The following is a 15,488-nucleotide window of genomic DNA, read 5'->3' as shown; positions in this document are numbered from 1 at the left end:
CTTCTTGAATCATCCAGATTACGACACGTGGCATATCCAGCTATGAGTGATTGTGACGGAGGGAGCTGACGTGGGCCCAACGTCGAGAAGGTTCCACGTGGTTGTTCTTCTTACGTTAGGCACTGACGTGGACCCACAAAGGAGGAGCTGACGTAGGCTTCACCATAGGATCTTTTCATTCAGGAGATCTCAATGGAGGCGTCCAGATGAGAACCATGTGAGCCCTAATGCATCGCCGCGGTGTCCTATCCACGTGGCCTCGCCATTTCACCCCTCCAATTTTTTAAATTATGCTTGCCTCAATTTTGGGGCTTTTCCTTTTTTCCCCTATATTTTTTTGTTATATTTTTTTTATTTACTTCAAAAAAAAAAAAAAAAAAAAAATCGAGTCTTGCCACGTCTCGAAACGTTTTAATTTTCATTGAATAAATTTTGGGTCTATTGTGTACAACAATCTGATCTTGAGTCTTGTCTTGAAGCGTTTTTTATCCATTAAAATATTCTTAAAAAATGAACACATTTGGTAAGAAAACTCTAGAAACAACCCAACTAAATGATAAATAGGGTATTAAAGATAAATTTGATTTACCCATATATATTATTTTTTATATATAGTTACAATAATTGTAATAATAGATTACCGATGTATGGTATCATAATTGCATTATTGTAGTGGAATAGTAATTGTATGACACTTGTTTTCACCCAACGAACAAGTCTCGAGTCTCGAGTTAGTTTGGTCGAGAATGTTTTATGAAACGTAAACGAAGAAATTGGTTAAAAATAATATGAAAGAGAGTAATGTTATAGAGTCAAAACAAATAAACGATCACAATTTTGATAGTATATAACTCAGATAGAGAGAATTGACAACTTGTCACGTTTCTTTATAGCATATAACCGAGATAGAATTGAATTTGTAAATGGGGAGGTAAAATGCATTTATTAGTAAAGAAGAAAAGGATGTAGCAATCAACCTAAGTATATCATACGTTTGGTCGAGAATTGAATTTGTCTTGTGGGGTTGGTTCTCTATAAACATGTTCGAGCAAACAATAAAGACCGAGACATTTCAAGACTTGGGATAATATCATAATACGTGCATTATGTTATTGAGATGAGATGCAAGTTTCCAAATGTGAAACTTTTATTTATATAATATATATATATTCAATCCTTGCTCTGATATGAACTTAAAATATTTATTTATTTTAAAATGTATTCTTATTTGTATTAAAAGATTTTGATTGCGTATAAAATTTAATTTAAACTAATAAAAATAATCTGAAATTTGACATTTTGTCTAAAAAAAATACCATTTTTAAAAACTTAAAAGAAACACGTTAAAAAATAACATTAAAATAATCGAAAAGGCTTATAGACAGTAAATAAAATTTTAATTTTTTTTTATAAAGTAAATAATGGATGTTAATGCTACTTTTTAAAATTAATTAGTATTTAAATAATACTAAGATATTTTTAAGATATTTTTGAATTTTTTTAAAAGTTAAAAATGTATTTGCGAAATATTATTAAAAAAATTAAGAGTTATTTTTAAATAAAATACTAATAGTTTCCTCTAAAATTAATGTGACTTTAAGAATATTATTAAAACTTTTTTTTTTTTACTTTATATTATATTTTTATTAATTTATTCTACACCTTATATTAAAACTTTGCCAAAAACGATTAAAATGGATATTTTCAAAATAAATAAAAATAAAAAATATATGAACTAAAATACAATGAAACTTGTATTTTTGTTTCTCTTTCATAATAAATAAGAGAATATTCAAATACGTGGGCAGAGACGTTACAACTAATTTTTTTTTTTTTTTTTCATTTTTCATTCATAATTAGTCTGAATTTTATTTTATTTTTTATTGACATAAATAAATAGAAATATGTTTGATAGCTATTTATTATTTCTTTTTATTTGAAATTTGAAATTAAAATTATATTTTCCCACAAAAATGGGTTTTCAAAATTAAATATTAAATAATTTTACATTTTTAAATAATAAAAAACAATAAACATAAATAATTACCAAAATTATTAAACATCTACCATTAACTTAATTTTTTAGGTGTTCAAACTTTCGTGAAATGTTAATTTATCGTTTAAAGCGTCGAAAAATTAAATTGGTCGTGAGCTATCGATAAACATAGAACGTGTGGTCAAACCTTCGATCGTTTGAAATGTAATAGCAACTTTATCAACTGAGCTATACTCGAATTAGCCATCTTAAAATTTCGAACTTTCGAGTTTAAGAACGTTTGAATTTTCTCCGACAATTCTCCTAAGAAAAGTGGTGTGGTCACCCATAGGATAGGATTCTCAATGTTTGGATGGCATTCATGTTTCTTTTGGATCATCTACATTCATCCATTTGTTGTCTTTTAAAAAAATCTTTTGAATATAATATTATATTTAAAGACTAACTTTATTTATTTTCTTGATTTTTCTAGATTATATTATATCATTAAATGGAAAATCATTTACCTTAAACCCAAATTTGACCAAATTGAATTCTCTTAATCAATCAATAATTAATAATAATAATTTTAAAAAATAGCCCTTGTAATAGCTCAAGCCGAGCCTACTATTAATAGACATTGTTCGGTTTGGCTCGTTATATATCTTCATTAGATTCACGGTTTTAAAACGCGTTCTATTATGGAGCTTCGACCAATGTCTCGCACCATCTTGTGACAGACTCTGATACTATTTGTAATGATCAAAGACGGATATTGTCTACTTTGATTTCTTACGTATCAACATCAGTCTCATAGTTTTAAAATGCATATGATAAGGAGAGGTTTCCACATCCTTATAAGAAATGATTCGTTCTTCTCTTCAATTGATGTAAGATCTCACAATCCACTCTTCTTGGAGATCCAACATCCTCACTGACACACCAAACTAGCATATAGTGTTTGCTTTAACCCGTTCCAACCTAACCTTTCAATTAATATGAAAATGTTTAAATAACACAAGATATAAGCAAAATTGATTAAAAATACAAAATAAATCGTTTTTTACAAAGAATTAAAAAAGAAGAAAAGTTATTCAATTAACCACTATGAGTCGACCTAATGATCGTGTGAGATTAAACATCGGTTGAAGAGGTAAACGAAATATTTCTTATAAAGATGAGAAAACTTCTCCCTAACAGATGTGTTTTAAAACCATGAGACTAACGGTGATACATAACGATCCACAACATACAATATCTATTCACGGTACGCTTGAGCTGTTACAGATCGATATTGAGATTGTGTGACTATCTAATTAATACTTCACATTAATAACTTATCTAGAATATTAAAATCTTACGAGCTTCTCGAACATAGAGTCGAGTTGGTCGATCTAAGATTTGGTAGATTTTGTCCTTTAAAAAATAAAAAAATAATAAAAATTCAAAATTTGTTTGTCCCATATCCTTCCCCTTCCCCCATTCATATTTAAACCCTAAATCCCCCAAGTCATTATTATCTGTTGCTCTCTGCTTAATCTCTCCCCAAAAGAAACAGAGAGAAACAGAGAGAAAACAGAGAGAAACAGAGAGATTGCTGCAAGTTTGCTTTAATGGAGGCTCTCTCTGTTCCTCTCTACATTATAATATCTCTCTTTCTTTTAGCTTTCTTTTCCATTTCATTTCTAAAGAGAAATGAACAGCCAAAATCCCAAGAAGCTCTTAAGCTTCCTCCTGGTTCCATGGGTCTGCCATGGTTTGGAGAAACTCTGCAGCTTTATTCTCAAGATCCCAACATATTTTTCTCAGAAAAACAGAGGAGGTTCCTTAAAAGAGAACAAAGTTGTCGAATTTATCCAAAAAGAACACAAAAAAACCAGAAATTCTAACTGGGTTTTTGTTTTTGGTGGCAGATTTGGGGAGATTTTTAAGACCAACATTTTGGGATGTCCTTGTGTGATGTTGGCAAGCGCCGCCGCTGCCCGGTTTGTTTTGGTGACCAACGCCCATTTATTCCGGCCGACTTACCCCAAAAGCAAAGAGACTCTGATCGGCCCGGCGGCGCTTTTCTTCCATCAGGGTAACTACCATTCTAACCTCAGGAAGCTTGTTCAAAATTCTCTCTCTCTTCAACGCCTCAGAACTACTCTTGTTCCTCATATTGAAGCCGCCGCCATTTCCGCCGCCGATTCTTGGGCCGCCACCGCCCATGTCGTCAATACCTTCCTTCAAATGAAAAAGGTTTGTAAAAACAGAGACTTTTATATAAATCGGACCTGAAGAGTGTTCGGAGGGAGTGTTAATTTAGGAAATGTTCATGAGTTTAGAATTAAGAAATACATCTCCATTGGTACGAGGTATTTTGGGAAGTTTAGAGCAAAGTCACTAGAGCTTTTGCTCAGAGCGGACAATATCATACCATTGTAAAGAATCGTGATTTCTAACATGGTATTAGAGTCCTGCCCTTAACTAAGTTATGTCAATAGAATTCTCAAATGTCGAACAAAGAAGTTGTGAGCCTCGAAGGTATAGTCAAAAGTGACTAAGTGTTGAATAAAGAGTGTATTTTGTTCGAGGACTCCAGAGAAGAAATCGAGCCTCGATTAAGGGGAGGCTGTTTGAGGGCTTCATAGATGTCTCAGGAGAGGCTCTATAGTCTACACTTCGTTCGAGGGAAGAACGGTTGAGAATTGTTGGGAGGGATTCATTGAGGAAGCCCGTTCTAGAGCTCCAAAGAAGAAGTCAAGCCTCGATTAAGGGGAGGTTGTTCGAGAGCTCCATAGGACTTAGGGAAGCTTTATAGTATACTTTGTTCAAGGTGAAGATGGTTGGGAGGGAGTACCACATTGGTTAATTTTCCATTGATGTGAGACATTTTGGGAAAGTTTAAAGCAAAACCATGAGAGCTTATGCTCAAAGTGGACGATATTATATCATTGTGGAGAGTCTAATTCTTAATAAATTACTCATTCATACATATATTTCCGAAGAAACTAAGAATGGTTCTTTCCGTTTCAGTTCTCTTTCGAGGTAGCGATTGTGGCCGTGTTTGGTAAGCTAGAAACTCACTATAGCGAGAAGCTGAAAGAAAATTACTGCATATTAGACAAAGGCTACAACTCGTTTCCGACCAGACTACCGGGAACAGCATGTTCAAAAGCATTATCAGTAAGAAAACGAACAAGACCCAATTTTTTTTGAAACATTCTGAGATTCCCATGTTGTTTTTCTGACACACAGTTTCATTGAAGGCGAGGAAGAAGCTGAGAGAGATTCTGAGAGAGATAATTGTGGAGCGGAGAGAGAAAGAGGAGGCGGAGAGAGATTTTGTGGGTCAGCTTTTGAGCTACAGAGATGAAAATGGAGAGAGATTGAGTGAGGAACAGATCGCCGACAACGTCATCGGAGTTCTGTTTGCGGCACAGGACACGACGGCGAGTGTTCTGACATGGATTCTGAAGTATCTTCATGACAGTTTTAAGCTGTTTGAGGCTGTCAGGGTAAGAATGTCTTTTTGCTTTTTTGTTCAGGCAAAACGTGGTCGTTTTAATGGTGTTTTTGTAAAATTTGTAGGCAGAGCAGATGGAAATTTATAGAAGAAATGGAGAGGGGAAGATGCCCCTGTCATGGGCTCAGATTAAGGACATGCCCTTTACTCATAGGGTATGCTTGACTTTTTACTTTGTTTTTAAAAGAGTAGGTATAGTCGGGTTGTATTGGAGTAGGTTGGTTGCGTTGATGACTCGAGCAACTCGAATAGAGTCCACAACTCAATCCTCTATTTTGGGTTAGGTTCGATTGAGTTGTCGGATTTTTTTTAATACTTATATGTCATACATACATGTTACATTAATAACTAAAATCTAATAAAGGTCAAATATTGAGCGTTCACAAGTCACAACACACCACTAACATCGGTTACAAATTTAAGATATTCTTAATTTTCTTAAAAGTAGGGTAAGTTGGGTTTGGTTGTGACCTTTTTTTAGGTTGGTTAGGTTGACCCGAACAAAAAAATGTCAACCTATAAACCGGTCCAAATTTTCGGTTTTCTAAAAATTCAACCTAACCTAAGGTCCTAAACTGAAAAAACTCAACATTTATAGTTTGGGTTGGGAAATCCATCTTGACCAAGTTATCTCAACATCATTTACAATTTGGGTTGAGAAGTAAGTTCACGTGGGCTTAGACTGTTACGAATGATATCAGAGCAAGACACCGAGCAGTGAGTTAAGGAGGATGTTGGATCTTCAAGGGGGTGGATTGTGAGATCTCACATCGGTTGGAGAGATAAATGAAGTATTTCTTATAAAGGTATGGAAACCTCTTACTAACAGACTCGTTTTAAAACATGAAGGAAAACCTCAAAAGGAAAAACTCAAATAAGACAACATCTACTAGCGATGTGCTTGGACTTAAACTATTAAATTGATATAGGAACGATAATAATAGTAATTTAATCAGAAGCATATGGGTATTTTCAGGTTGTATTAGAGAGCTTGAGGATGGCTAGCATCATATCCTTCACCTTTAGGGAGGCAGTGGTTGACGTGGAATATAAAGGTACATTTCATGGGTACTTTTGTAATTTAGTCAATATATTTATTTTTAATTAATGAAAATTTCAAATGGACTAAGTAAATAATATTATATTATATTTGTTTAGGGTACCGTATACCAAAGGGATGGAAGGTCATGCCCTTGTTCAGGAATATTCATCACAACCACGACTACTTCAATGATCCTCATACTTTCGATCCCTCTAGATTTGAGGTAAGCTTTCAAATCTATCTCGTTAAAAGAATGGTTAAATTCTAAATTTAGTCCTTAAAATTTTAAAATATCTCTTTTTGTCGCAGGTAGCTCCACGACCCAATACGTTCATGCCATTTGGTAATGGAGTACATTCTTGCCCGGGGAACGAACTTGCCAAGCTAGAGATCCTCATCTTACTTCATCACCTCGTGACCAAATTTAGGTAAATCCAAACCCTAAAATATGTTGTCAAATTACAAATTAGGTTAAAATTGACATTTTAAGGATGATATTACTATTATATAGTCAATTCAAACATAACTCAACCGTTATTATCTAGTTTGTAATTATTCAACTCAAAATTAATTTTTTTTTAATTTGAGGTTAATAATACAAAAAAAAAATATTAAAAAAAAAGTGTGACGCTTGCAGGTGGGAAGTTGTGGGACCACAAAGCGGGGTTCAATATGGGCCATTCCCAGTGCCTGTCCACGGGCTACCGGCCAGATTTTTCAAACAAACAACAACCAACCAATAGCCTTTCATTTCATGTTCAAAAAAATAAAAATAAAATAATAAAATAATTTCTCTTTCTATATACTTTTATTTTAAATATTATATTTACATTTATAAAATTAATACCCTCCTCACATGGGGTTTTCCATCATTAATGTTCGTGTCAATTTTATTTCCGTTCGATTATTAATTATTTAATCATTAAATTATATCTACACGACTTAATAATAATATTTCTACCCATTTAAACATATAATTTAACAGATAAAATATATATTTTCGATCAATGTTGTCTAATATTATATTTAATGTCAATTTTAATAATTATTAAAAATATATATTAGATAGGAAGGATTAAGGTAACTAAAAAGCACATCCTTTTCTGACGTGGATCGCTGTCTGCGGGCGCGGGCTCCACCGATTGGTCCTGGAAGCGCCACGTGGTAGTGCGCCATTTGTTATAAAATTTGCACGTAGATTTTTGTGTGTATGGTGCCGTTAGGCTTATTTGTTATTTGAATTAAGTCTTATTTTCTTTTATGATTTGGGTTTATTTTGTAGGGGTAGATTAGTCTTTTTACTTATAATTTTTTTAAGTATAAATAGATTATTTTATGATGTATACTAGCACAGTTTTTCTGTCTATTGAAAATAATAACATTTTTTCTGTGTATCTATTTGATATATATATATATACTACTGAAGTGAGCTGCAAAAGTTATCGAGATGATCCAAAATTCACTCAAATCGTCGGTTGTCACTTCTCTTTTGGTCTAGCAACACTAATAACCCCTCTTCCACTAAATTCGCCCCCATTTGGAGGTGAAAATGTGGTCTTGTTAAACGGGATCTTGCATATGCATAAGTGGTGGCATCGTCGGTGGTAATGGCGTCGATGTTGTCAAGCTTCAAGTAAATGAGTGGGCTATGTTGTTTTTTACATAGAGGCACCATGTCGCAGTGAGAAAAGTGCTGAGTTGAAGGAGGTTTCTAACAATGGGTCACCGACATTGATTCTACATCTAATGATTTTAACTTCGACATATCTACATTCAATTTTTTTTTTTTTTTTTTTTTGAATTTTGATTAGTTGCTCCTTCACAACCCATTTAAGATCAAATTCTAGTTCTTTGAATTGGCCCCTCAAAAAGCCAACAATTATTATATCATTCTTCTCGATGGTAGATCAGTCCCGATCTTTTTGTTTTTTGGGTTTGATTGGAGTATTTTTTTTTTTCAACTTTAATTTCCAACAATAGGCTACCCCAATCAATCTCTCTACGAACCACTTTGACCCATGTCAAGTCAAGTCAATTTTAGACATTGCATAACTCGAACCAAATCAGGTCTAGATCAAACATAACCTATTTTCACCTCTAATTCTTGTAGACATGTGTGATTATAATAACTATATTTAAAACGTCAACAAGAATTAAAACATTCATAATTTGTTTTGGCTAACCACCTAATATGAATAATAAAATTCGTCACTAAACTAAAAATATGTTTTTGTTCCAAAAATTTTTATGAAGTAATTGATCAAATTGGTTAATACCCATGAAGGAACCTGAAAGCGAGCCAATGTGCATGTGTATTGAATACGTCAATCAGTGACATAATACTAGCCGATCGATTATGCTGACAATTAATAGTGTTTAGCCTAACTTAGATGTACATTAATACATGCATATTAATGGCAAGTTTAACATATTGTAATGAATTGACTAGTGGGGCAAAGCTTGGTCCCATGCCTACCTCTTAAGCTTGTCTTCTCAGTCCTTGAGTATCATGGTTTGGTTGGATTTATGGTGGGCTTACATAATTACTTTTGTATGAACCAGATGGGCTTCTTTTTCGTGGCTTAATCAGGGAGGTTTGAAAGAAAGGAAAGTCATTACATATACCAACAAGGTGCACGTTCTTTTTTGGTGATTTAATCATAGGAACTCCATATAAGAGATCCTACCTCGGTTGGGGAGGAGAACGAAATATTCTTTATAAGGGTGTGAAAATCTCTCCCTACAAATGCGTTTTAAAACCTTGAAGGGAAGCTAGCTTAAACAATATTTGCTAACGGTTGTCTTGAGTGGTTACAAATGGTATTAAAACCAAACATTGGGGATGTGCCAGCGACGAGACTGAACCATGAAGGGGTCAATATTTTTTAACCGTTTGAAAGAAGACCCTCCCCCACCCTCCCCCATTGGCCATTATCGCCTAGATCCAATCAATATTAATTCTTTATTTTTCAGACGGGAAGGCTAGATTCAAAGCACACCACATTGCCGCCTCTATGAGCTGATGTCGCCGCCAAACTGGCCGTCGCAGTGGTGGCCAAATCAACCTGCAACAAAACGCCACCGCCCACCGCCCACTTGTAAAGATTGGGAGGAAAATAATAAAAATTATATTATATAGTTTTTCTTTTTAAATTTCAATTTCATAAAATTATATTATAAACTTAGATAATTATTCTTACAATAAATTTTACTTTGAAAATTCGCTTAAAAAAAAAAAGAATTAAAATTTATTTAATGGATAATTATTTGAAAATTTATGACAAAAGTTAATAAATTGGAGTTTTCTCAAATTTGAATGGACGCGCATTCACACTTCATTAAACTTGGAGATTCTGATCAGTGCCACGTGGCATCCCTTAATTTATAATAGCGCTAAAAGCTGCAATCTTCCTAGCCGTTTTATTCCTCGAACAAATCTCAAATTCGATCTCAATCCGAGCCGAGCCGAGCCGACTGGAGCCGCTGAAAAAATGAGCTTATTCGCTTATCATTCCAAGGAAAAATAATATATATATATATAATTAAAAAAAAAAAAAAAAAAAAAAAAAAAAAAAAAAAAAAAAAAAAAAAAACGAAGAGATCTCAACCTCCACTTCCTGCTTATTCTCTTCCTTCTCTTCCTCCTTCCATCGTTGAGTTTTCTCAAGCTTTTCACTCACTCCTCCAATCACCTCTCTGCAAAATTTAGGGCAAACTTAGATCTCTAAGGAGGAAGCTTGTTCTACGCTCACCTCCGCTGGTTTCGGTGTTTTCATTCGAAGTTGTTTCAGCAAACTTTTCTTGTTTTTTTGTTGTTCTTTGTTTTTCATGCGTCTCCTTTAAATTATACCTGCAATGGACTCGATATGGAGCCACAGGAGCGCGCCAGAGGCCTTACATTTTGTCATCGCCATCCAGTTCGCCTTTAGCTTCTTTGCCGCGAGGTTTTTACTCGACAGATTCATTTTTCGTGTGAGTTTTCGAATTACATTTGTTTTCTGTTTTTTCTTATTTTACACTTCTGTACTGCAATTTTGTTTCTCGCTTGCTTTTTTTTATTTTTATGACGTGCTTTGTTTTGTGCGTGTTTTTTCGGTTAGTTTGTGGATGATTTTGATGTGGATTCCGATCGTTCATTAGTGGATAGATATGTGCATTCATGTCGCTATGTATAAATTTAGTTGGTTTTTCACCTGGATGAATTGTTTAATGCGATGGTAGATATGTGAATAACTGAAGGCGAGATGGAAAGCTTTAAATGTCTCTGGCTGTGCTACTTGCTTTGCTTTTTGTATTTCCTTTATATGTGATACACAAAGAACGTCGTACTCTAATCTTTTATCTCGGGAGAAGATAAGAAGAGCTTGGTTATGTTATTCTGGGTGAATTTCAAATGCTAGTTCTTCACTGAACTGAATTGGTGGTGTTTTCTACATTTACTCAGTTTGGTCGACTTAATATAGAGCATCTGGTGGCAGTGCTTGGGTGACTTGACCAGACAAATATTCAGTTGATAAGTATCATGATTTGTTGTCTCAATAAATTTCAATGAAGACGCCTTGGAAAAAAGAATTTTCAATGAAGACATGTGAATGTTTTAACATATTTACGAAGCAAGGAGTTCAGTTGGTCATTGTGATGAAATTTTAGAAATACCACCTTTGTCTTGCTAGCTAAATTTCAGACGACATCCAATTCCAACAGCAAAAATGGATGCAAGAGAAAAAGATTCTTGACTGGCTTTTATTTAGAGGAATGGAAGAGCAGAAATAGAGGTGTTGGAAAAGTAGGTAGAGGGAAACATTGAAGAGGTTAGACAACAAACCTCCTCCCACCTATGACACTTGGGCTCAAAACATCATCCAAATACTTTTAAGCTAGTGGAGTTGAATAGGATTTCCTGCCATGACTCATCTCATTAGAACTACAATCTAGACCAAGTGTTGGTTGAAAAGGGCACACCAGATAAATTATTCCAACCCTTGGTAGCCTCCTTACAACGATTACAATTATGATAAAAGAAATATGGTAGAGGTTGAAAAGGATGAATGAATTTATGAGGAAGAGGTTAAATTAGGCCAACCGCTAAAGTTACCAAAAAAATGCAGAGCCCATACTCTACTGTCCCCAAGTTGATGATTGTGATTAGCCAATGACAGCATTATGTCCTTGGAGTGTCCCTTTTCTACTGAAAGAACGGAAAGCCCACACTCTATTATCTCCAAATTGATGAATGAGATGACAGCATCTTTAATTGTCAATTGGCTTTATCAGAGTGAAGCTTCGTGCTTTGCACCCTACTGTCCGGATGCACTCAAATGATAAGAAGAACAAATGGATTATAACTGTAATAGAGCTAAAGAAGCAATTCTAGTTTTCATTGAGTTATGTTTGGAAAAATGCAAAATATTTGGTTCACTTTTAAAATTAATATTGTTATCTGATTAACATTTTTGTTCAATGAAATGTGGAAAAACTTAGTTAAAAGTAAAAATATGATTGAAAAAACTGTTGCACACCATAGAGCTTCTCTCTGGAGATCCTTGGTAAAGCATTTTGGAACTACAGTTTTTTTCTTAGTCACGCCAATTGGAGGAACTTTTTTGTATTCCTTATCACCCTTTTTCTATTTGGTTCTTTTGCATTGTCAACAAGATTTCTCTGTAACTTATTAAGAAAGGGGAAGTAAAAATGTTGTTCTACGTGTTCCGTATTCAGAGGTTTGCCATTTGGCTGTTGAACAAAGGAGCTGCTCCACTGAAACTTGATGAGGCTACCCAGTCAAAGATTGTAAAATGTTCGGAATCAATGTGGAAACTAGCATACTATGGAACTGTTGAAATATGCGTTCTAAAAATTGCATACAACCAACCATGGTTTAGAGATTCAAATCAATACTTCAAAGGCTGGCCAAATGCGGAGTTGCAGTGAGTGGTTTACATGCTTTGATGTTAATTTAAGTGGGTCGGTGTCTTCTGCTATCTAGATTACTTCTCCTGAATAATTTTTTTAGATTTCCTTTCCTTCTCTCATTTCTGCATTTGGGCTTTTTCCTCCACTCTTTTTCTTCCTTACTATGGCAACTTTAGTGGTAAGAAGTTGAAATTTTTACTTTTTAGGTATAATACATTCAAATGAAATAAAGCTTTTTAGCTGTATATGAATTGATCCCTTTCATCTCTTTTTGCAGACTTCCTCTAAAATTATTGTATATGTGCCAATGTGGGTTCTACTTATATAGCATCGCCGCACTTCTTATATGGGAGACTCGGAGAAAGGATTTCTCTGTCATGATGTCTCATCATGTAATTACTGTTATTTTGATCGGATACTCATATATTACGAGGTATTCTTAAAGTTGTTATATAGGAGTTCAACATAGTAGTATTTACTAATAACTAGGAATATGTTGGTGGCCATTTCACAGATTGGGAAAATCATGCCAGTGTCTGTTTCCCATTTATGATTTTATGTGCCTATTTATGTTGTTGCTGGGCTTCATTTTTTTTTTTCCACTTGGGAGAGTTGACCACCTGTCTTAAGACCCTGTAACTTTTGATATAGAATTGATCAAGGATTCAAAGCTGTGTGTCGAAGGCTATATATAAGAATTATTGTATTATTTGTGGTTTATTCTCTCTCATCATCTCTCTCAACTTTATCTTCATATGACATAATATTGATCTGTTGTTTTGAATACTTGTAGAAGCACCGTCTTTAATTTTCTGTGGAGTCAATTAAGTTTATGTATATTTTTGGTTCTGCGCAGTACTTCATTTATTACTTTTACTTCGACATTTATCATTCTAGTACCTATTAATGAGGTGATGGAAACCTTCTGAATTGAAGTTTATCTTACGAATATCCTGCATTACTATGGTTGTCCTTCTCATCCTAATTATGTGTTGAGTTCATATACTGTTATTGAAAGATTGAAATGTGCTTTTTGACATAGTTTGCAGAACAACATTCTTGTCGTGTAACATTAAATATAAAAATTAGAGCATGATATGAGAACAAGGAGTGACTTTAAATCTCTTATTTTCTTGAAAATTTTTGTTTGGATCTTTATGGGGTTCTTTCGTTTTTCTTTAAAACTAGACCAAACAAGGGCTTTCACATTTTCACTCAAATTTTGATGAATGGATGCCCGTTCCTTTTTTCTGGACTTTTACTGTTGGACCTGATGGTAGTTAATGATATAACCCATTAACAACAAGGATATAGATATCAACTACGACAATGGTATTTAGAGTTTCCATATTAGAGTTAGTTTTTCTTTTTATTATTATTTTCTTAAAATTCTACTTGGATTGAATGAAATACTAAGACTTCCTCATGACAAACAAAAGTCTTGAGATGTTATTATTTTTGGATAATGTACACACCTTATGGTCTCAATTTGGGGTTCCGTGAGTTTTTTTTTTTTTGGGTCCTTGATTATGTTTGTTTTCTGTAACCTAGACTGGAACCCCACACTTTAGGATGTGACCCTCCTTTTTCTTTAATTATGTTGGTGTCACTGTAACAATGTGTGAAAGTTACACGTATTTGCATAACTTTATGTTTGTGTATTCAGGGGTCAAAGTTTTGTTTTAACGCCTCTACTTTCATTTTTCTTTTGCTTTTTTTTTTATTTATTATTTTTTCTTTTTTTTTTTGGTGTGTGTACAAAGATTGCTCAACTGTCATTGTTTCTCTCTGCATTTCTTATTATGGAAAGGTGGATTGATTATGATAATAGATAACATGTTAAATCATGATTTTTATGCTCAATTTTGCAGATTTTTCCAGATTGGATCGGTTATTCTTGCGCTCCATGATGCAAGTGATGTCTTCATGGAAGCTGCCAAGGTTTTTAAATATTCTGAGAATGAACTTGGAGCAAGCGTCTTCTTTGGATGTTTTGCCATTTCATGGCTCATATTGCGGCTTATATTCTTTCCATTCTGGGTTATAAAAGCAACAAGGTGTGTGCTTCTGGTGTTTGATTTTGTCTTTGAATATTAGGCTCAATACTCACTGTTTTGCCTATCTGATTTTGTGATTGAAACTTCTCAGTTATGATCTCTGTGAGTACTTGAAGCTATCAGATGTGAATTCCAGATCGATATACTATGTTTTCAACACAATGTTGTTGATGTTGCTTGTGTTCCACATATACTGGTGGTTACTCATATGCTCTATGATCAGTAGACAGCTGAAAAATAGGGGGAAAGTTGGAGAGGATATAAGATCTGGTACATAACTTTACTGATGCACTTCCATTTTCTCATTGATCAAATAGGAAAAAGGGTAACCCTATAACAAGTCCTGTCTGAGAGTCTTAGATTAATGTAGGATAATTTCCAACAAGTTATTAGTACCTAATGTCTTATTCATCATATTTCATGTTTCATTCATGGAGAGAGTTTCAGCATGATTGTTAGTAGCCTAAAAAGCAGTTTAATGGAGACACCTTCAAAAAGGCTCTAAAACTTTATGGCGAAAAGAAGTACATATATATGTCATTTAACATTGAAGCAAATATTATGATTAATTCTAAAAGTAGTTTTACACCAACAAAGATATATCGACTGAACACGATATTGAAATGGGTAAATTTCATGATTTGAATTGATATTGAAATGTTTTTCTTGTATTTTCTTTACAGATTCTGAGGATGAGGATTAGATGAAGATTTGACGAGTACTTTTTGGTATCGTTAGTGATGATAGCTGTGGGGTAATTATTTTTGTATTCCTTGTCTACATTGGTTCAACGGGTTAAAGAAGTTACTTTCATTTTCTCACTTCGCTTCCATTTTTAGTGGTTAGGGATACAGATGTATGTCCATTGAGTGTATCACTTCTCGATATATTTGGTTTATAAATAGGAGATTGGCGCATCATACTTGTTTTCCAAGATTCTCCGTTGTTTAAGGACCCTCCTCTTCTGTGGGGGTGGAATGGAGGGTGGCGGTG

At 34.0% G+C, this 15,488-nt stretch overlaps 2 protein-coding genes across 2 annotated transcripts; both read left to right on the top strand.

Annotated features, from left to right (window-relative positions):
• Positions 1 to 3,519: 3,519 nt before the first annotated feature.
• LOC111471004 (abscisic acid 8'-hydroxylase 4-like) lies at positions 3,520 to 7,326 on the top strand. The gene is made up of 9 exons (XM_023116677.1): positions 3,520 to 3,797; positions 3,889 to 4,216; positions 4,994 to 5,143; positions 5,227 to 5,475; positions 5,549 to 5,638; positions 6,460 to 6,538; positions 6,642 to 6,748; positions 6,835 to 6,953; positions 7,163 to 7,326. The coding sequence occupies exons 1-9, from the start codon at positions 3,589 to 3,591 to the stop codon at positions 7,266 to 7,268; spliced, it is 1,437 nt and encodes a 478-aa protein (XP_022972445.1). The 5' UTR covers positions 3,520 to 3,588; the 3' UTR covers positions 7,269 to 7,326.
• A 2,791-nt stretch (positions 7,327 to 10,117) lies between these two features.
• On the top strand, positions 10,118 to 15,415 carry LOC111471005 (LAG1 longevity assurance homolog 2-like). The gene is made up of 6 exons (XM_023116678.1): positions 10,118 to 10,497; positions 12,244 to 12,452; positions 12,716 to 12,871; positions 14,310 to 14,495; positions 14,587 to 14,765; positions 15,179 to 15,415. Exons 1-6 carry the CDS (start codon positions 10,381 to 10,383, stop codon positions 15,196 to 15,198), a joined length of 867 nt encoding a protein of 288 aa, XP_022972446.1. The 5' UTR covers positions 10,118 to 10,380; the 3' UTR covers positions 15,199 to 15,415.
• The last annotated feature ends 73 nt before the right edge of the window (positions 15,416 to 15,488 follow it).

This window comes from Cucurbita maxima, unplaced genomic scaffold (assembly GCF_002738345.1).
Source record: "Cucurbita maxima cultivar Rimu unplaced genomic scaffold, Cmax_1.0 Cma_Scf00048, whole genome shotgun sequence".
NCBI classification, from domain to species: Eukaryota; Viridiplantae; Streptophyta; class Magnoliopsida; order Cucurbitales; family Cucurbitaceae; genus Cucurbita; species Cucurbita maxima.
Note: the sequence above shows the minus strand (reverse complement) of the source record. Positions and strands in the feature narration are given on the sequence as shown.

Excerpts from the sequence above, each read along its gene's own strand:
- LOC111471005 (XM_023116678.1), top strand. The coding sequence starts at position 10,381 with ATGGACTCGATATGGAGCCACAGGAGCGCGCCAGAGGCCTTACATTTT. Across the intron at positions 10,498-12,243 it reads TCGACAGATTCATTTTTCGT|AGGTTTGCCATTTGGCTGTT; the intron begins GTGAGTTTTCGA and ends TTCCGTATTCAG. Across the intron at positions 14,766-15,178 it reads TGGAGAGGATATAAGATCTG|ATTCTGAGGATGAGGATTAG; the intron begins GTACATAACTTT and ends TTTTCTTTACAG.
- LOC111471004 (XM_023116677.1), top strand. The coding sequence starts at position 3,589 with ATGGAGGCTCTCTCTGTTCCTCTCTACATTATAATATCTCTCTTTCTT. Across the intron at positions 4,217-4,993 it reads CCTTCCTTCAAATGAAAAAG|TTCTCTTTCGAGGTAGCGAT; the intron begins GTTTGTAAAAAC and ends TTTCCGTTTCAG. Across the intron at positions 6,954-7,162 it reads CACCTCGTGACCAAATTTAG|GTGGGAAGTTGTGGGACCAC; the intron begins GTAAATCCAAAC and ends TGACGCTTGCAG.